A 21,253-nucleotide genomic window follows, 5' to 3' on the forward strand; every position below is an offset into this window, starting at 1 on the left:
GACTGATTCCAACCTTCCAGAGCCCAGTTGGCTTCCACAACCTGACTCTTGTCCTGCGTGATATCGTACACCACGATCCCGCAATTCATGAGCTCGGTGAATAGGGTGGCACGGTCTCTGGCGTCTTTTATAATCATCTTGACACCCTCAGGCAGGGGATACTAAAAAGACGAAATAGAATTCGGAGTGCTAAAACGGAATTGACGTATCGAGGTTCCGACGCGAGGGTCCTCGTCTGCGTCAACAAGGGAATTTTCGTAGATACAATTTTTACAAAAGTATAGGGTCTGTCCGGAAAGTAATACGACCACATTTTTTTTTTAAATCTATTGAATACAGGGAGCATACGAAGCATGGAAATCGCGCTGAAAAAAATGTGTCGACGCCTAAGGATCCTACTTTGAAGAAATTTAAAGGTTTGTACCCATATGTTTAATAGATTTTTTTTTTAAATGTGGTCGCATTACTTTCCGGATAGACCCTGTATACATCCAGATCTGAACCAAATCTGGTACAGTTTACGTACAGATTTGGTACACGATCGTGGCACGCGGCGAGTAGAGAACTAAATTAACCGAGAAACGACGAGACGCGCGGCGGATTAGCAGGGGTCGTCCAGGCGTTAATCAGACTAAAAGGGAAGCTGTAAGTATGTATTATTTACCTCGGGGTCTGAAGTTGTACCAATCACCTCGTACTTTCTCCCACTCCTGAAGCTCAAGCCTTCTCTGCGAAACGGTTCGGTCCCGGTGTCGGCTTCACGGTCCATGAGCCTCTCATCCTCTTCCACCTCTTCTTCTTCCTCCTCCTCCTCTACGTCCTCCCCGGCGCTTTGCGGATTAACATAATCTCGCTCCGATAAGTACTAAAATTTGTATTTCATGCATTAGGTCACTGTATACGAGCTGCCACTTCATACGAGAAATGTAATCAAATGAAGCAAAGTTTGCAGAGCACGAAGGAAATTTCATCTCGAGGTAAAGAAGTTTATGATAGAAAAGAAGATTTGATGAAGCAAATCGTGTGATGCTGATTTATATGAAAATGAAATGATATAGTGATTCGATCCTCAGCGGGATTAAGATTGACCTAGGTAACGCCAGTGACCTAGAAAAAATCGATCTGTGTTTCAAATGTTAGTTGGTCCCTTCGAGAGAAGGTTCTCCTGAGCTCTGTTAGCTGTCGATCCACGTGCAAACTGATCTAAACCCTGGCTGGGTCGCATGATCTACTGCGGTCTGTAACAGCTGGCCTTAATCTACTTAAACAGAACGGCGTTTGCTCGACCCATGTCAGCGTCAGAGTTCGGCAAACCGTAATCTGATTACATTGGTAATGGCCTTGAAAACATAAATGTCAACTCGTTGATCCGATTACACTTTGCTGCGTGTACTGCTCGTCAGCCAAAGCATCTCGGTTACAATCAAAGTCGTCGACAATTAACTGTGCCCATGATTGTGAATGTAGTCGAAGTGATGTATTTCTTGTTTCGAGATATTTGAAAAATTAAGGACAGATTCGAAATCAGCGAAAGGAACTCTATAAGAAGGACCCAACAGTATATTGAAATCATAAAAAAAGTTGAAATTTGTTGGACAGTGTAATTAACGGCACAACTCTCCAAGAGACATTGTCACTCGACGCATTCAGAAACGATATTGTCTATCGTCCCGACAGTGACGTCTTGTCGATTATGTTCGTCGCAGTTCTGAAATTCAATTGTTTAAAGGGAGCCACGGTGAACCACCTAGTTAACGTGGCGTCGCTTGAGTGCCGCTCTAATTGTAATTACCGTGTTTTTGACGTGGAAAGGGAAATTGGATTGCTGGGAGCGTAACAATGTTTTCTTCAGCTATTCACCGCCAAATTGCGTCGGTCAGGAATAAATTCAGTAATGTCGTTGGTAATGAGTTAAGTGAACGGCTCGTCGCATCGCAGTCCATTGAATGGCTAACAGGGCTAATGCAGTTTCCAGAGGGTGGGGAGGGCGAAAGGTAGAAATTTATGCAACGGTGATCGCGCCTCGTGTTGAATTACAGCCACAATTGCGGAATCTCCACTCGCCTCTCGCTTTTCTGCTTTAAAGATGTATTTACGGCCGAGACCGGGCGAGATTACACGCGAAAATTGCCAAAGGTCCGAGCAAAAACTCCGACTTACATGAACCTTATAAACCAGGGGTTAGAAGCTTTTCGTGCCGGGCAAAAAAAAAAGGAAAACGAGACCGTCGAGACGAGTCCAACGACGCGGGATATAAAACGTTCCGAGACACCCCGGAGGTTCAACATATAATTACGCCGACGCAATCAGCGAATTTCTCTACCACCGCGCCGGTATTTAAACCCATGCGCTCGTTATGTATCCAGTTTTTTGCCTCGCGCGATCTTGAGTATTTAATCCTTCCTGGAAAAAGTGAACCGGAGATGTATGTATTAATTTTTACGCCGTGCCGTCCCGTGTAGTCATTTTTCTCCCTGAATCCGCAATCTCTGAGGTATTTATCGAGGCGGATCGATCATTCCCCACCGTGGAGAAAGCTCGTTTGCCTGGTCAGAGGTGGAGTCTATTTAGCGGTGAACGCAGTCGCGATTTTTCTTTTTTTATTGAGAAAATCTCGTGAGAGATTTATTACATTAGGTACAAACGAAACCAAAGACCTCTACTTTTCCTAAAACGCGCAGGTTACAGCATTTTAGGAATGAAAGTATACAGAGGGCAGCCTTAATCAATTCTCATTAAATGTAGCGTGCAGTTTATGACGGATATTTAACGAGGTCCACTTCCGGTGATGCAGTGGGGATAATTTGGAAATATCTTACTGCCTCCCCTCTGCTGTCCTTCGTACACACGTACAAGTAACTCTACCCAACTGATACTCGATGATTTGAATGAAATGTAACGTACTCATTAAACACCGAAAAATATCAAATACATGTTTGTTTATTTCAGTTAAATACGCTTTCTAGGGGTAGAAAGCACCCCTCAACCTCTGGAGACGGAAACGTTTGTGGAAAAAAGTGCTAGATCCAGAGTTGTACAGTTCAGAGTGATGCACTTGATGGCGTCCTTGAAGTCGACCTTCAAGGTCAATTAAATTTGGAAATAATAAGCCGGACTTGCCGCATTTAGCAGTTGCCGGAATCTGCCTAAATCTTGCCTAAAGTTGTCCTCAGAATTAATTTGTTGCGTTATTTTCCCAAAAAATAATACTTTTTTCAGAAACTGTATCCTTTAAGAAATAATTAGCCACAATCGTTTCCATGTCCAGAGGTTGAGGAGGACGACGATGAGGAGGAGGAGAACAACGTAAACTATTTACATCGTTTCCTTATCGCAGCTATAAAAAAGGGTGAAATGCATGAGTAAATATATAATTTCCTCGGTGTACATTTCCCCTCAAGCTGCGTTGTGCCAACAACGTTAAAAAAAGATCGGACTCGTAGGTACGTTAAAGGGGAAGTACCGTAACTAATTTGAAATCGATACCATCGGGGTGTTCTCTCGTTTTTCCTCCGCGTCTCGCGCTGCACCGATAACCTAGACATTGTACCATAATTCTCCGGCTCGAGATTGGAAGTTCAATGCTAAACGGTAAGGGTTGCCTGATGAATCGCGCACGGAACACCGATTTCTTCTAATAACGCGATAAAATAGTGCTTACGTCGGCCAATTTCGCACCGTGGTAGCTGTCAATATGATTGATGAACACTCGCCATGGCTTGAACAGCAGTTCCCCCGATACGTCGGTTACGGAATTCTCTTCCGATTTCTCCGTTGTTTTCACAACGTTCGCGGGTTTCATATTTTAAAACCTTCGGGAAGCGGTGTTCAATATTTAAGTAATCTTCCTGTGGGAATTGTATTTCGAGGTTCATTAACGTCGAATGCTGTTCGACGTGAATTTGCGCCGTTCAATCTTGTTTAACAATCTCGGTTGGAGTGACTTTTTTTGGCTGGCATTTTTCACAATATCGTACAAATTCCATTAGATTAATTTAGTTTAACATGATGTGATATAAAATAACTGATAAACTCATTTCTTTCAAGTTTCACTTGGACTTTAGACCACTTCCATAATCATGAGCACATATATGCTCTTTCGAATAAAAAGTTGCTCGTTTTGTCTGCCTAGAATCTGTGAAATGCTTCATTTCTCTCTGCAGTTTATCTTCCATTAGCATCCTGAATAAGTCGGGAATAACGCAGCAATATTTGCCACTTCCTCTGATGTTCTCGCTGTTTAGAATCTCGCTTACTCATTGTTCCATAAATGCATAAAATCCGCAGTCTAATTGTAGCTGTAGATACAGTGGGTGTACAAAGTATTCGTACACCTTTTAAGAACCAACAACTTTTTTATAATTGTACCAAACGACCTGATTTTCTATAATCAATTAGAAGCATTGATTTACGAGATGATATGCAAAAAAGACTTTCAAAAAATTGTAATTTACAAGGTTAAATGCAGAAATAAAAAAGGGATTTCTTAAAAGTTTTTTATTTGGGCCCTCAATGAAAATTTAGAATATATATGTTTTGTAGATCTATGTTAGTTATACACATGCTGAAAATTCCATCGACATAGTTCTTAAAAGGTGTACGAATACTTTGTACACCCACTGTATATGTATAAAGTTCTTCAGAAAATGATTCCGTTGAATGCAGCCGACACGTGGCATTCGGCGGTGTCCTCTTCGAGATTACCGCACTCGTTGGAACGGTATGGTCAGGGCTATCGGTATATCGTCACAGCGGAATCATTCAGTTACGTAGAAGCGTGACCATGAGATTCAAACACGTGCTGCTCCGGGCTCGAACGTCATCTCCGACTAAAATTCGCCTGGTATTATATTCGGTAGCGACGTAAATAAATTCGAATCGTTTTCTTTTTTAAATGAGCAACAGGTTTCTTCACTAATCAAGAGATTTTGTAGAATGAAGGTATGTATTTTAGTTGTTTCGTAAGTAATCGATATATTCACGAAGCAGGGGCGGTTGCGAATTAAATTGCACGCCTAATAATAGAAGTCGATACTAATTGAGAAGGATCATTCCCCCAGCCCTCGGCAAGTTCGGCGTTAAATTGACCTAATCGCCCGGTGTAAAAACGTACGTAGGTAACGTACACAGCATCCCGCTCGGCCTCGACTCCTACGCAACGGGACGCGAGGGTCAAGGCTGGAGAGAAACTCATGCGGAAGATAAAAAAAAACCACAGCGAATCGATAATTGAACCTGGTCGACGGGAGACCGTGAATTCCCGAATGAAAGCCACTGGTGTTTGTTCCGGAACGGAACAATTGATCCCGCTTTTCGAACGGTGATTTGTTCTAATCGATTTGCCCCGCGCCGGCCAATGGAATCGGTGGACTCGATGGAAAAGGGACGCGGAACGACACATCTATATATAGATCCTCCATGTTTCGTTCAATCAGATTTTTCTCGGAAAGTTATTTTTCTCCGACCCTCATCCGGCTCTTGTTCGTCGTAACATTTGTCTCTCGGTGGAACATCGAGGAAGACGGATATTCGAACTTGCCAATTTATTTCGTTCGCTACTTCCGTGTATTCGCGTCATAAATCTCGTCGCACAATTCGCTAATTTATATTTATGCAGATATTTGCAAATTGCGTGTATTCAAATTCCGCCCGGTGGATGTGAAATTATTTTATGATCATGCATATTAATGTGTTTCATGTTGCATTCATCTTATTATTTAATCTGACGTTTTTAGTGTATTTCATGTAGTATTCGTTTCATTATTTTATTTTACGTTTTTAATGTATCTCATGTACCACTAATCTTATTATTTAATTTGACGTTCTTAATGTATTTTATGTAGCATTTTATTCATTTCATCATTTCATTTTACGTTTTTAATGTATTTTATTGTATAGGTACCATCAATTTCATTATTTCATTCTACGTTTTTAGTGTATTTTATGCATGTACAATTAATTCGACTAATGTATGTCGAAGGATTATTAGTACGGCAGATATTTTAACTGGAACATTTAAAGTAAATTTATAATATTTAACTGCTGTGTATAAGGTCTACAAATCCACACGGAGTATTAAAATTAATAAGTAAGATACTTGCCAATTACGTTAGTTCGAACTGTAACGATAACATCGCAGACATATTATTACAAATATATCTAATGACTACTTGCAGAAAATTCAAGGTTACTCGAACCCCAAATATATGAAAAATAAAATAGAATTTCCGATGATGAAATAATTAATATCTTCAGAGATCAATTCGAACACTTTATTTGCATAAAGTGCCAATTCATTGTGAGCCACATTTTGTCTCTGCGCGCCGTGCTTTAGCACCTGTTCTCTCGGCGGATCTTTTAAGCACGGCCATATGAGTTGACGACGAGGTTCTAAAAGCCCTGGCGGACCGTGACCGACACTAAAAACCGCAGGGTGGATCACGGGGTGGTCACGAGCGACTGTTGGAGGCCGGTAAAAGCGCAACTCGTCGCGAGACTCATCAATCACTTAAGTGCGTACGTCGGGAACGGTAGCCGGGCACGGGCTGCGACCAAGTAAGTCGTAAATCGAGTTTACGCCCGAACCTTTGCCTGTTATCGTCGCCGTCACGCGATTATCGCCGGTTACTTTCAGCTGGGTGCGTGTCGATGTGCGGCCACGCACGATAAAAATGATGATGCCTGGACGGCAGCTTAATGCGCGCCCTTCTTCGTTCTAGCTAGCTATTATGCTGCCCGACTTTACGATAACTGGATCCACCGACGCGATAAACGCCGGTCACCGACAAATACGCAGACAAGAAGCTTAATGGAATATCCATCTATGGAAAATCATAAACACGCTATCGATCCTCCCGATCGGCGATATTAGACGCGGCAGGTGGTTGCCACTTTGGAACCGCGTCGCGACGCTCTAAAATACAACACAATATATAATCTAATAACACATCACTCATAACGTCTCCGGTCTAACTAAGAAAACAAATTTTTTTTTAGAAATTCCACTTTATTCATCAACATACTCTCCTTCAAGAGTGATGCATTCATTCCAGCGCTCCTCTAACTTTTCGATGCCCTTTATGTAAAACGATTTGTCTTTGCTCTCAAAATAAGCCTCAGTTTCGGCAATCATTTTTTCATTTGAGCCAAATTTCTTTCCTTGGAGCATCTTTTTCATGTCTGCAAAAAGCCAGTAGTCGCTGGGGGCCAAATCTGGAGAGTACGGTGGGTGGGGAAGCAATTCAAAGCGTAATTCGTCCAATTTAACCATTGTTTTCCGCGAGATACCGCGTGCCAACTTCCTTCGGCAACGGAACACTCTTACCTGCAGGAAGGTTATCCTAGCTCGAGGGTGTCCTTCAGATTAAGGCACTCCTCATTCCCGTGAGAACTTGAGCGCTCGGCGCTGTTGGAATTACCGCTTCCGTTTATCTAGCCAAAATTGAGTAAGTTAGTGTTTATCCCAAATATTATCTTGTACAGTGTCCGTGTTCTTCGTTCGCGGATAATGTTCCGCTTAGAAACAACCGTGTCAGGTAGGACGTCTGCCTCGAGGAGACTCCGAGTTCGAAACTTGGTTGAATTCCTTGTCTGGGTTTCAATTAATCTTGAAGAGGGAGATTGGTGGCCATTCGTAGTCCACGTCTTTAGCGTTTGATGTTGTCGGACAAGTATGTTCGAGTTTAACCAATTGTCCAAACGGTATGGAGCCAGCCGCGACCTATTGTATAGCTCGACTGGCTGGAGCGGAAAAAGATCGAAGCTCAGGGTCGAACAATTTGATCGGCCGATCCCTTTCCCACCCGGTGATCAAATCTGCTGCAATAGTTCTCTACAAAGATATCTGGCAATCGGGAAAGCTGCTTTAATCCTTGTGTCCATAACCAACAGTTTGAATGCATATCTGTACACCTGAAATATAAATTAATCTGAAATATAAAATCTGCAATTATGTTGCTGTTCGCCAGCAAATGTATTGAAGAAGTTATAGAAGTCAATTGAAAATGGTTGGTTATTGACATAAGGATTAAGAATCGTAATAGATTGTGCATTACAGTTTAGCACAATGAACAAATAAAATATTTCTGCGAAAGTATCAATTCGAATAAAATACAAAATAAAGGGAAAACCGAGACCACCCCCTTAAAAGTGAGTCTGTGAGTAACAATTTCGTGGAAAAACCATCGAGGCGGTCTGGGAGCGTCCGAGGTTCGCATTTCCGGCGTGTCGCAACGGGGACGCCCATCTTCGTCCTCGGAAAGGCGAGTTTTCTCGTCGCCGGTCGAAAAGACGAAGAGAATAGTTTATTGTCCGCGCCTTTTAAGCCGACGGTACGTGACTCATTTATTGGCGCAATAGTTGCCGGTCGTTTCGCGGGTTGAAAATCGTAGACTCGGTTGCGCAACGGCTCCGAAGACGATGCAAATGAAGAGTAACGTCCTGCACGCCTCGGTGACTAATTGCGCGGTGCAACTCTTGGTATTGTGCGACTGCCTACGACCAGAAAGAGAAAGCCAGCCGAAGAGATGCGAGAACAACGACGCTTACCTCCGCGAGGCGTCGCTCCGTTGTCCTGTGTCGTCCATTAACCGCGTCCTTAATGACGAGGCCTTGTTTGCCGCGGATAATGCAAATAAGATGGCAGAAGACGGCGCGTCAGTTATCCCAACTAACGCGCGCGACGCGACGCCTCGCCGCGTGCCGATTCCAATTCCGCGCCCCCGGGGATTCGCATCCTCGGCATCGTTTGTGCAATTACCATGCGATTCCTCGGCTTTGAAAGACTAGCTCGCCGAGGCGGATGGAAATCTCGTCGCTGCGTCGACACTTCGTCTGCTGGAGAATCTGCAATCGGGTCGGAACATGAATCTGTTCGGATATACAGGGTGCGCCATCTTTTATGTCGGTATGTGAATATTGAATAACTTTAAAAAAGAACAACCGATTTCCATATATGAGGTATTTTTATTTAATTTACTCCAATTCATGGTTAAAATTGTACTGAATTGACGTTTCAAAAACATATTTACTCAAGTCAATCCGTTGATAAATGTTAAAGTTATTCAATCTTTACATACCGACATAAAAGATGGCGCACCTTGTACTTTATAAAAGAAAGACAAAGATTCGTATTAATCAAGCCAGCTGTGCACTGAAACGTGTAGAATGATTGTGTGCACTATCCAAACTGAGAACCTTCAAATTTCAGTATCCCTTTCACAAGCATCATAGCTCACCATTCCGCTCGGCTGCGTCAATATTTGGACTAGCAATCGCGATCGCGACATTGTCGTTCTCATGAATAGCATCTTCCTCTCCGCAGTAATACTCCTTTGCTCCAGATATCCACGCAGTTATCGTCGCCCTGGATTTCATTTGCTCCGAACAGTACGTGTCGGCGTTTACATGACCATTGCCGTAGCGAGTATCTTGTAGCAAATGCTGGAAGATTAAATAGCCTTCGTCGAGGGTACTTCTGCGGGAAAATTGTTGAACGCGTTAAACACAACATAAGCTATATTAATTAGAACAGACATCCGAAGCGCCATTGTATTAAGGATTATTGCCAGCAAGGAACGCGTTCGCGCACACCGTGAACTTCTCACGCGGAATTCTTCGTCCCGCAATATTTCACAGCGACGCGCGACGCGACACGATATTAAAGGCGTGTGAATTTGTTCGCAGAAGAATGGACGGAAACGTTCTCGTATCAGCTGCTGATAGGCTCCGGAGTCACGTTGATGGTGCTGTTACTGCTGGCAGCCGTGAGCTTCCAGTGTTCATCCTCGTGGCGATGGATGACGTGGATGAGGTCGTACATAAAGGAAGACGTCGGCGAGAACGACTTGTCGCAGCAAAACGCTATCCGCATCAGTCATTCTCTGCCGGATCTTCAGTCTGAACCCGTCACTCACGAGTACGTTCAGGAGCAGAAGGACAACAAGAAGGTACCACAAATAAGTCCTGATTAACTACGGCAAACATCGATGTTTTGAATATTCAATTTGTTTTTCATCTTTCTCGTGTAGGTACTGCGCCAGACAACTTTACCCATCGTCCCAATGAGGCATCAAAGCTTCCAACGACAACTCTCCCACCGACTGGACCTGCCGAACATCAAGTTCAGCATCTGCAACCTCGAGAATCGCAGCGACTCCAGCCTCGGACTAATCAAGGTATTTAAAAATTGTAATTTAAAGCAATGAACATCCGTTTTTATTGTTTTTCACGATGATCTCCCACAACGGAAATTCTGAAAGAAATGTGACATATCTTGGATCCCCTTAGAGATCTGAAATTTTACTCAGAGTGGTATTTCTCGGTCAGTTTTCACAATCTTAACCTGCTAGGCTCTTTTCGTTTCCCACCGAGAAATCTGGAGGGAAATAAACCGATACGTTCGGCCCTGTCGAAATTTGAATTATTCGCAATTGCAGCCGGAACTTTACAAGAAGGAGTTGCAGAGGCAGGAGAGCGCTGAAAGCTCGAGCACCACGGAGATGGAGTACGCCGGCAAGCTGCATTTCTCTCTGCTCTACGACAAAGAGATCGAGGGATTGGTTGTTAGAGTGAGTTTTATAATTTTCTTAATGGACCCCCCTCCCCAGAGCGAGAGAGAGAGAAAGTCACCGGACCGAGAGTCCAGTGAAACAGAATATTTGATTCCGCGGAAATGAATAGAAATTAGTGTGACGCAATTAGAGAACTCGGGCAACTTCCAGAAATATTTCCTCTCGTTCCCGTTGCAGTCTACGGTTAGAGAAGTCGCGGTGCTGTCTTACAACATTACAATTAAACGAAATTGGATAACGTCCAGCAGGAAATCGATTAAAACAATCTCGAAGTATCTTGAAAGTTTGTTTGGCTTTCTTGGAGTGGCGACGTAAGTCGAAGTATCGTTCGAGGTCCCAGGGCCGCAAGTTTATCTTCAAGCCGTGCACGTAACGCGAAGTCAACGTGGGGCGGACAGAGGCGGCGATGAATTCTTCCCACGCAAACGATGACCGACATTCGCGTTCCAGTTTCATCGGTTTGCTCAGAATTATATCGGCCCCCGGTTTATGATATACTCGATCGCGTGCGAACTGCATTTAGGTCCTGGATACGTGTCTCAAGGCTGCGTCGTGGCCATCGGGCTGCGATTTTTAACGAAACGCCGACAAGGGAAACGACGCACAGTGGGACCTTTCGTCCAAATCGGAGACAAAATCAAAGAACTTTCAATAGAAATGAGAAAACGAAAAAACCGCAATTTTCTTGAAATTGTGAAAGTTTAACGAATTTTTTCTAGGTAATAAAACGTTCGTACCATAATCTCCCTATTTTTCCCATATTCTGCCAAGTTTCAGCTTTAATTTTAAAAAAATTTCATCGCTCTACCTCATTTCTATCGAAAGTTCTTTGATTTTGTCTCCGATTTGGACGAAAGGTCCCACTGTGCGTTGCGGCCGAGCGCGATGTAACCGATCGTTCTTTTTCTGAATCTTTATGTAAGATTTTATGTAAAATCTCCGCATGGACTGTTTCCCCACGGACAGTAGGACAAGGTAACGCCGACTCTGTTTGTCCATGACCACCTTGTCTACTTGAAATTACATGCGCATACTTTGTCACCAAAGGGATTTCACATTATTCAGGAAATGCGGTTCCGTTATTATTATCTGCGTGGTTAGTACTGGAAGCACGCAGTGCTCGACCGCAGGTTTTCCGCGCGATGGAACATAAATTCGAAATATAAATAAATGATATGTAGAAATTCCCTGTAGTACGCAATGAGAAGAATAAAAATAATGAAGCTGCATTTTGTATAATCAAGAGTCCCTGTGGTCCGAGCATTTAGAAGATAATCTACTTAAATCGACCGATTGATGGTGTAAATTCGTCATCAAACTGTGTGGATAGTTCCACGAAACAGAAATTGTTAGATACAAAGCTTCCTGTTAAATGCTGCATTTATCCACCGGTTGTTACGTCCACCTCGGCCTCATTCGCGAAACTTCTCGAGCGTCATCATCGTCACCTCGCGCCACTATGGAAAACGTTCGCAAAGTTTTCACGCGCGTGGGTAGATTCAGTCGACGATTCCTCTCTCGTCAGCTAATTACGCGCCTACCATATTTAGTGCGAGTTATTGGATAACGATAATGAAGTGCAGGATACGACGCGGCGCGGCGGGCGAGCGCCACCACAGAGCTTCCGTTCGATTACGATTCGCCGCTGATTAGGTAATATCAATGCTGATGTATTATTTCTGTTCCGCGGCGGGATACGATCTCGGCGAGATTGAATTTGTTATAAATAGGGCGGCGCCGCGCTCACATATCGGGACACAGAAATATAAATGCGTGTGTGCGCGCATCTGGTTCATTCATAAATCTCACCGAGGACGGAGATAAAGAAACGCGGCCGTTTAACAGCCCACAGACGCCTGAATTTATCTCCCGTCACCGTGTAATCATGCTAATGCCGCGAATTAACTGCTGCTCGAACCGCCGAGGGCCCACTTTCGGTTTCGTCCCTTTCTGTTTTCGAGCACTCGGCCATCGGAGTTGCGTTGAATTACGATCGAATCGCTTCACGTATTAGGTGTATAACTACAAAGTAATTCCATTACCACGTCTTCGTTCAATTAAATCTAATTAAATTACAATGTAATTCGTTTTTGAAATACAGCGTAATCATCTTCCCGACTCAACGCGTCTCGCGGTGTTGACTTGGTGAATTTTATTCGTCGCTATCGAATAGATATTGAATGAAATAAAAATTTATTCAGTTTGTATATTCCACTGATCCACATAATGTTCAATTTGTCCGTCGTCATAATTTATAAAAGAACATTTAGGGACTCAAAAGGGTCCCCGCAAAAAATTGTACACTCGAAGGGAAAATATTGGGACACGCGCCGATTAATTAGGGGTCGTCGAACCGGTCGACTTAGAGGGATAAAATTAGACGGCTTCCTTCGTCTGAAGGCAATATTAATATCCTGACGCACTTTTATATTTACAAAATGTAAAATAAGATCGATCGAACCCTTTTTCCAAGAAGTGCCGGTTATATTTACCTGTTAACGACTCTGCGCGAGAGAGTTACATTGCTCTCGTCCGCTCCGCTCTTAATCACCGTTCCTTTTGTTCGCGTCCGCTCGTTTTTCGCGCATATGCGCCGAGAGGTCATTAAAGCAGAAATTGCAGGCATTGCAGGTCCCGGGGCAAGTCGCGCACCTCCGCGGGCCTCGCTGGGCGAATTACTGTAAAAGTAATATTCAACGCGTCGCATACCTCGCGTTTTCGCGGAACGAGCGTTGCGGTTTTAACGACGCTCCGCGTCACGCTCGAATTGCGTGCCAGAGGAGTTTCTGCTTTCGAGATCCCCCGCGAGGGATCTCCGGACTCTGCATTTAAACATCCTCTGCAAACCTCTGAACGGCGGTAATCGTCCTACAAATTTTTGCGACTTCTGTGGTCAAAGTAGAAACTGATTAACGGAGGAATTAATTCTTGTTTTAATGCTTTGATTCTGAAGAATTCTATCCTAATTCGAAAACAGAATTTTCCTTCCGGTCTGAAATGTTTCTATTTTCTATGATTTTCATAATTTTGCCGATGAAAAACTGATGTAACACCTCGTCCAATACTTTCAGTGGTTCATTAAAATGTTAAATACCGTTAGTGAGATTTATCGAATACAGATTTAATAATGCAACAAATATTTTGAATAACGCTAGAAGAATTAGTGACGTTAACTCGTCTTTATTGCGTGTAATATTTCTGTACACCTCGCCACGTCCACATTTGTAATTCGTCCTGTCAATACCAGGTTCTAGACGCCCGAGAACTACCAGTGAAGGACGTGACAGGTAGCAGCGATCCTTACGTGAAGATATACCTGTTGCCGGACAGGAAGAAGAAGTATCAGACGAAGGTGCATCGAAAGAATCTGAACCCGGTGTTCAACGAGACGTTCATCTTCAGGTGACTAAACTGCATCTGACAATCTACGTAGAACCCTTCACAAGCGCACTAGCACAATGCTTCCAGAATATCGGAGATAATAACTGAATTGCAGAGCATTACGCAGCCTTACATTTCTGTAGAATATATTTCTCGATTCTCTTCCGAAATGAAAATTTTAACTTCTCCAGTGACTAATCAGCTGACTGCGGATCGTTGTGTAAAATAAAAGAGTAAAGAACAGAGACGTAGTTCTTTAAAAATTCCGCGCGCACAAATGTGTTTGCAATTCGACGATAATTCACAATCGAAATCTGTCGCCAGCGTATCGTACGATGAACTGCGGGAACGATACCTCCAATTCTCGGTGTACGATTTCGATCGCTTCTCACGACACGATCTGATTGGGCAAGTAGTGTTCAAAGGATTGTTAGAGTGCACCGATCTATCCCAAGAGATCGAGTACATGATGGACATCATGTGCGCCATGCAGGTAACAAACCTCGCACAGCCAATCTCCGCGAAATCGTTTCGAGATGTGATTTTAACAGCAATTCTGCGCGTACACTTTTAGGACAAAGTGGATCTCGGAGAGTTGATGCTGTCGCTTTGCTACCTGCCAACGGCAGGCCGACTAACAGTGACCGTCGTCAAGGCTAGGAACCTGAAAGCCATGGACATAACAGGATTTTCCGGTAAATCGATCTCAATTGTTTTGTAGAATCTTCACGCGGAAATTCACGCAACGACTTACGCAATGCCCGATTCACGTAGAATGGCGTAACGTTATTCGTTCGCAACCGGTGCTCCGTTATTGCTTTGTCACAATAAGCTTTGCACACCGTTCAATTGTATCACCGGGAATGATTATGCAAAGCAAATAACACGTGTCGGCTAGTGGTGAGGAATAGGAACACAGCGATTAGGTGCAGTACAAAGTGTTCGTACACATTTTACAAACGAATAAAGGACTTAGCGTTAGAAGGACTAGTTTACCAAAATTAAATTTGTTATCTGTGCCTGAAATGAAGATCTAGGAGGTGCCTTTGCTAGGTCTAAGTTAGTTATAAAATCCATGAAGGTTGCTACGAAATATAATTGATTGAAAATAGCAAAAATTGTAAGAATCAATGAATTCAGAGATTTTTACATCTTCCAATGCCCATAGATTACCTTACAATGTCCATTAAAGAAGTTTTTAAAGAGCATTAACAATTACGACTATTTGTTAACAAGATCGAGACACATCGAGCTTGATAGTTGTACGAAAAATGTTTCAGATCCGTACGTGAAGGTTTACCTGCTCTGCCAAGGCAAGAGAATAAAGAAGAAGAAGACTTCGGTGAAGAAGAACACGCTGTTCCCATCTTACAATGAGGCTCTCGTGTTCGACGTGCCCGAGGAGAACATCGAGGACGTCAGTCTCATAGTAAAAGTAGTCGATTATGACAGGTGAGTGACGGAATACCGAAGGAGACGCGTTCGCCCGGCGATTTTAGCGCACGCGATCGCCGATCATCACGAACGCTGCAATCCAATTTTCTCCTCAGGATTGGAGCGAACGAATTAATGGGTTGCACAGCGATTGGCTCCAGTTTCATCGGGATTGGACGTGATCATTGGTTAGAGATGTTGGACAACCCTAGACAACCGGTCGCGCAATGGTACCCTCTGCTGGAAACAGTTGCTGGCCATATCCCGGCTGTCAGTTCGGAACCGCTACCAATGAGTCTGAGCTGCTTAAATAAGAGGTGAGTCCGTGAAAACTGTGTTGTCCACGTTTATTTCCAGCATAATCGCTTAACCCTTTGCACTCGAGCGGCGCCGCTACAGCGCCCAGGCGGTTTATTGCGTCCACTCGAGCGGCGCCGAGTCGCGTTCATCAGTTCTTCGCCTATTTTGTCTAAATAACAATGTTTCGAAATACGTGTGTCTCGACACAGGGTTGAAATTGTGCACGGTATGGGGTTGATAAAAAGTACGAATTAATTTCTGTCTGTTTTCCAGATGAAGATAACGCGTCCAGAAACAGGTTTGCGGAAAACGCAATTATTGTCGGACGTCGGCTTGGGCGTTGTTTCCTTCTGTCGTCATTTAAATGCACACCGCTTGACTGATTTAAGTACAATTTCTATCTAAACCAGGGGCTCCAGAGAAACAAGTAAAAAAATCCATACAACAATAAACAAAACAAAGAAAAAGCAAAAAAAAAAGAAAAGCAGAAAAAACAAACTCTGTGCTTTGGAATATAATCATGTGGCGAGCGTGGAATAGTAAACGACTAGTAGATTGTAGTAGAATGTTTGTAATGAAAGAGAGAGAGAGAGAGAAGAAAAAGGATGATAGCCGAGGTTGCTCAAAACTATATCAGGATGATTGAACGTTTCAGGCAAAGACGTGAACCATTGACAAATAGCAAAGAAACTAGTCAAAGAGAATGAGTGAGAGAGAGCGAACGAAAAAGAAAGAAAGAAAGAAAGAGCGAACGAAAGAAATAAAGATAAAATAGTTTTATTTTTTGAAGATGAATCCAGGCTGGTCCTGAATTTAACCATGCGCGAAAAGATGAATCGTCTGCCGACTATACTGATAAACTTTATCAACGCGCTAGAGAAAGAGAGAGAGAGAGAGGCGAGAGACGTACACGAACTCAATAGATAGATGATAGCGAGTGAATCGATTTTTACGCGACCGATGTAACTGCAGGAAACCGTTTGCTCTTCGACAGCTGTTGGTCGGCGAATTGGCTGCAAATTGCGAGGAAGCTATTACGCGAAACTTTGCTTCCCGATCGAACGAAGCAAACGCGATCAGAAGGTGTCGACGATGATTTGATGTATATGAACAGAAACGATCAAACATATAATTGTCGCACCGAAAGGAAACATCGTTTAAAGTTGTCACACACACACAAACACACTCCAGAGGCAGCATATCGCTTCGTATAATTGTACAAAAATTTTCAATCGACAACAGCGCAGACGCAATCCTCGTGTACCGAGCAGATTAAAGCTCCGGCCACACGAACTCAAATATATACGTGAAACATATGTAGTTGCCTATCACTTGCTGTGGCGTATCGTTAATTAACTGTTAATGTACCGTGTAACGTTTGATAACTGCTTTCGAAATGGTAGTCCTCCGAAGACTCTCGCAAAACAAGATTCTTCTTTCGCGTTTTCCCGGAACAGCCCTAATCAACAATCTAGCGAACAACAACACCGCGAAGAGAACGTTCTGACGACAATAAGCCCCGCGTTAACCAGACGAACCCTTCTCCTAGACTCGTAATAGCAATATTCCTAAAAACGGTAGCGTTGTATCGACGAGAATTAACTCTGCAAGACTAAATCGAAATGGCCGACAGACGTTTACTAATTCACGCTCCTCAGCCACGCTCGCGCAAATGTTCTTATTCACCGCCGATACGTGTTTAATTATAAAGCTCGTCGGAGGGCACCGTTTGTGATAACAAGCACACGGAGGCCTGCCAATCGTCTTGCAACGATTCTTCGCGATGTCTGATCGACGCCGAGGATCGTTGTCGATCGAATATATTCTGCTCCATCGATTCGAAACGCGCCAGGCAATTTGTTCGCATGTTTTTCTCTTTTTATCGTGTTGAACATCTTCATTTCTTGGACATCTTCGCTCCTCCACTCGTTAAGTATATTTCTTTCGGACTAAAATTATTTGTTTCTTTATAATGTATCTATATAATATTGTTTATAGCTGTAATACAATTACACTTGTGCGTTACGGATCTGTGGAGCCAGGTCTACGCGAGTGCGAACCGTAGTTTTCAGAAAATATGAATGACAACTGATCCTATATCAGTGCTGCCCATGATTGGGACCCTTCGGGAGCACTATACTAGTGCTTCCCATGAGTGGGACCCTTTGCGAGTCTTTCCTCCATTTATAAGCCGTTTAACAGAAACACACTACATATTAGGTCGTTCGGAAAATAACTTCGTTTCTCGTGTAGAGATCGCATTGCTTCCATTTGTTATTATTTGACCTTATTTTAAATCGCAAAATTGTGGTATATCAAATATGCATTTCTCCATCAGCTTTTGCTTTTTATTACCGCAAGGGTGAAAATGCAGTGCACGAATAAAAACAGTCGTGTGCTGTTTAAGGAGAGGATTTACCATCGGATTTTTTTTCGGTTTCTTCAACTTTTTTTATGCGGTGCAAATTTTATTTCGAATACAGCCGTACAAAGTCATATAACTCGGTTTGTTTGCTAATAGAAAATAGAAATTCAACGAGCATAGGATCTTTAAGCTGCTTGATAAAATCGCGAAAGATCGAGCTTTCCGAACGACCTACTAGGAACTGATGGGAACATAGTTGTAGAAGGTTCCTAAGTTTCATAGATCACTGCAAACGCAATGAAGAAGAAGATCGGCGCGAAAGCATGTATGATATCGTTCACCTACCGGTGATATATGTAAGTATGTTTAAGGATCGAGAATGATGGATGTGTAATAGAAGTAAGGAAAAATAAAATAAACCAGCATAATTGTAGCTTTTCAGTCGATCATGCGAGGTAAATGACTCTATCAGCGACCACAGATGAATACGATCTTTTATTACTATTACTAATTACTAGGCTGCGGATCTTTATGCGTTTATGGCTTCTGAAAATGTCCACACACACAAAACAGGGCGAAATATAAAATTCGACAGAATTCAGTACAATTTTGATTTTGTTGTGATCTGCAAACTTTCTTAAAACTCGTCTAGAAAAATTGAAAATTGCATAATCATCGCAGTCTACTAATTACTGAAATCTAAAATGAACTTTTTTACGGATACGATGAAAATCGTAATATTTTCAAATCCAAAGAACATTCGCATTCCACGACGAAACAAGTGAGTCGATACGAAAAACTTTCTGGACCTATTATTAGTATTATTCGTTTGTAAATTTGAATACTGTACAGAACGGTTCGAAGAGGACCGCGCCTGTGTATAGGGACATTTACCTTAATCGACGACTTCGTTTCGGTTGACGAGCGATCGGAGACCTGAATTTGTACCGCGTGTGGGCGTCTCTGGACAGTGGATGGAGGGAGGACGTCGAAGAGTGAGCAGTTAATAAAGCGAGAAACAAGGAACGAACAAACGACAAGAATTCGTTTGAAATTACCGTAACGAACAGTCCACTTAATCTGTTATGGCAATGACTGAATTGATTGAACATCCACGAGAGAATGGACATCGCGCGCCCATCGTTGGTTGAAAGTATACTCACCCCTGTATCAATAAATAGATTAGTGATGATACCGAGCAAATTACCTCAGACACGGTCATGATAATCGTAGTGAAATGAAGACAATGTGCCAAGGTACAAGTAGAATTAGCGTAGCGTTAGACAAAACGTAGTCGCAGACGATCGTATGCTTCCAGTAGTTAATTCAGAAGTATATACGTACATACATATATTATATTATATATAAAAATATATATATATATATTTGTATCCCCGTATACGAAACCGCATCAGTCAATTTGGTCATGACTGCCCACCAGTCTAAACGGCTGTAATTCCGCGGAATTCGCGCATACTTCTCATCTATTGATCCAGCGATGCCCATCAGCCGCATCAGAGGAACAAGACAAAGAGAGAATATAAACAGTATTTTTCGTACAAGCGAAACATTCTACTACAGACTGAGCTTACTCCAGTAACTTCCGTGCGACGAACCGGTGCATCGTTTCACTAGCGTAGTAGCCGTTGCAGTGAGCCGACTATGCGTCGGGTCGAGGAAGAGCTCCCTTTCGGTCCTTGTTCGACGATTCTTCTAGATAGATTTTTCCTAAGAAACTAAATTCGGGGTTGAACGACTCGGAACGTGTGTTACTTATCCTCTAACTCAGGGCTGGCCAACCTTTCACATACTATGCGTCCATTTCCGTACAACTCGAACACTTTTTCTACCTTCTTACGTTCATTGTTGGGGTTGGAAAATAGGAATAGGGGTGGGATCTAAATTGATTAATTTACGCCAGTTGCGGCGCCTACTTCAAAAGAATAGGTGCAAAGATCGAATGCGCCACAGATTGGCCACCCCTGCTCTAAAATTTAGACATCCGCCGCAGTACAGCAGAAACTACGAGGTATTTTACTAGCACTACGAATGGCGGTCCTTCTTCGACTCGACTATAGGAACGTTTTTCTACTCGCAGGAGATGCCTTGAGAACTTTTAGAGTCGCGACGCGCGATACTAGATCGCGCGAACCAGAGATCGGACGCTGATGCTGATTTCGATGACTTTGGATACAGAGAAGAAGAGTGTAGTCGATGCTAGAGAAGATACTCGATGTACCTAGGAAACCCGTAAAACTATGTTCCATACTTATCGATGTACCGTTTCATTGAATCTGTCAGGTTTTGTATCCGTTCCCATGTAATCCTTAATGTGCGTAGCATCGATGTTTACGCGTTGTTTTTGTACGTCAGCGGTGACACACGGATGGCGTTCACTTACGTATCGTTTCGATCACTCTTGGCGATATAGCTGCGGCGTCCTTTGTCGTGGCCACCATTGCCGATCAACGACGAACAATAATATCTGTGTACGTGCACACATATCAAAACTGCTTGCGGGAAATTAGTCGATGGCGTATTGGGTGTCGTAGAACAAATTGCACGTTACAGAAATAGTTTCACACGACTCCGAAGAAAAACCAGCATTTCTGTTTCTTGTGAAAATTGTAATTTTTGACTTATCAAATCACGTTACAACACGTCTACTACTATGTAAATACAGATTCCTATGAGACGATTTTGGAAAATTAAGGAAACTCTGAACATGTTTAAAAATTATTATAAATTCTACTGAAATTGTTTTACACCTAGACCCTACTCTTCCCTTCTGAACTAATTTTCGTACATAGAATAATATGATACTGCTTGTTCTGCAACACCCAGTGCACAACGATAAGTCGAAACGGAAAACACACAAACCGGCGGTCTCGTTTCAAGTCTACTTTGATCATGAAAGTGATATTCGTAATCGTATTTAACCAAACCGCAGGCGATTCAAACGGATTACCAGCCGGTGCCGGTGATAGTATGCATTTTCTAACGAGTATGTGTATCTGTACTGTATAGCCGGGCATGCAGTAGCCTCTTCGTGATTGTGAATGAAATAAATAAATCGGTACTATGTCGACGAAGCTTTCTTCTTTCAATACATTCCCCCAGGCTTCTTAAAATCGAGCAGTTTCACCTTCAACTTCACCTCGAATTTTCGGGGTGTCGGATTTGTCGTTGACTTGCATCACTG

At 42.9% G+C, this 21,253-nt stretch overlaps 2 protein-coding genes across 2 annotated transcripts in view; one reads left to right on the plus strand and one right to left on the minus strand.

Moving 5' to 3' along the window:
- LOC143220381 (synaptotagmin-10) overlaps positions 1-21,139 on the plus strand; it is a 56,463-nt gene extending 35,324 nt beyond the window's left edge. The window contains exons 2-10 of the mRNA XM_076446041.1: positions 9,685-9,947; positions 10,029-10,175; positions 10,437-10,568; positions 13,819-13,973; positions 14,277-14,445; positions 14,527-14,647; positions 15,233-15,404; positions 15,503-15,703; positions 15,960-21,139. Coding sequence (XP_076302156.1) covers positions 9,685-9,947; positions 10,029-10,175; positions 10,437-10,568; positions 13,819-13,973; positions 14,277-14,445; positions 14,527-14,647; positions 15,233-15,404; positions 15,503-15,703; positions 15,960-15,963 — 1,364 coding nt within the window. The 3' untranslated portion in view covers positions 15,964-21,139. The remainder of the gene's footprint in view (positions 1-9,684; positions 9,948-10,028; positions 10,176-10,436; positions 10,569-13,818; positions 13,974-14,276; positions 14,446-14,526; positions 14,648-15,232; positions 15,405-15,502; positions 15,704-15,959) is intronic.
- Positions 6,970-10,124, minus strand: LOC143220502 (uncharacterized). The gene is made up of 3 exons (XM_076446141.1): positions 9,237-10,124; positions 8,548-8,844; positions 6,970-7,911 (listed from the first exon to the last, which is right to left on the minus strand). Exons 1-2 carry the CDS (start codon positions 9,373-9,375, stop codon positions 8,669-8,671), a joined length of 315 nt encoding a protein of 104 aa, XP_076302256.1. The 5' UTR covers positions 9,376-10,124; the 3' UTR covers positions 6,970-7,911; positions 8,548-8,668.
- Positions 21,140-21,253: the final 114 nt, after the last annotated feature.

Source organism: Lasioglossum baleicum, chromosome 2, assembly GCF_051020765.1.
Source record: "Lasioglossum baleicum chromosome 2, iyLasBale1, whole genome shotgun sequence".
Lineage (NCBI taxonomy): Eukaryota > Metazoa > Arthropoda > Insecta > Hymenoptera > Halictidae > Lasioglossum > Lasioglossum baleicum.

What these genes read in the sequence shown, in the direction of transcription:
- LOC143220502 (XM_076446141.1), bottom strand. Translation starts at nt 9,375, where the DNA reads ATGAAATCCAGGGCGACGATAACTGCGTGGATATCTGGAGCAAAGGAG. An exon ending in TGACGCAGCCGAGCGGAATG is followed by an intron (nt 8,845 to 9,236) that starts GTGAGCTATGAT and finishes ACCCGATTGCAG; the next exon opens with ATTCTCCAGCAGACGAAGTG.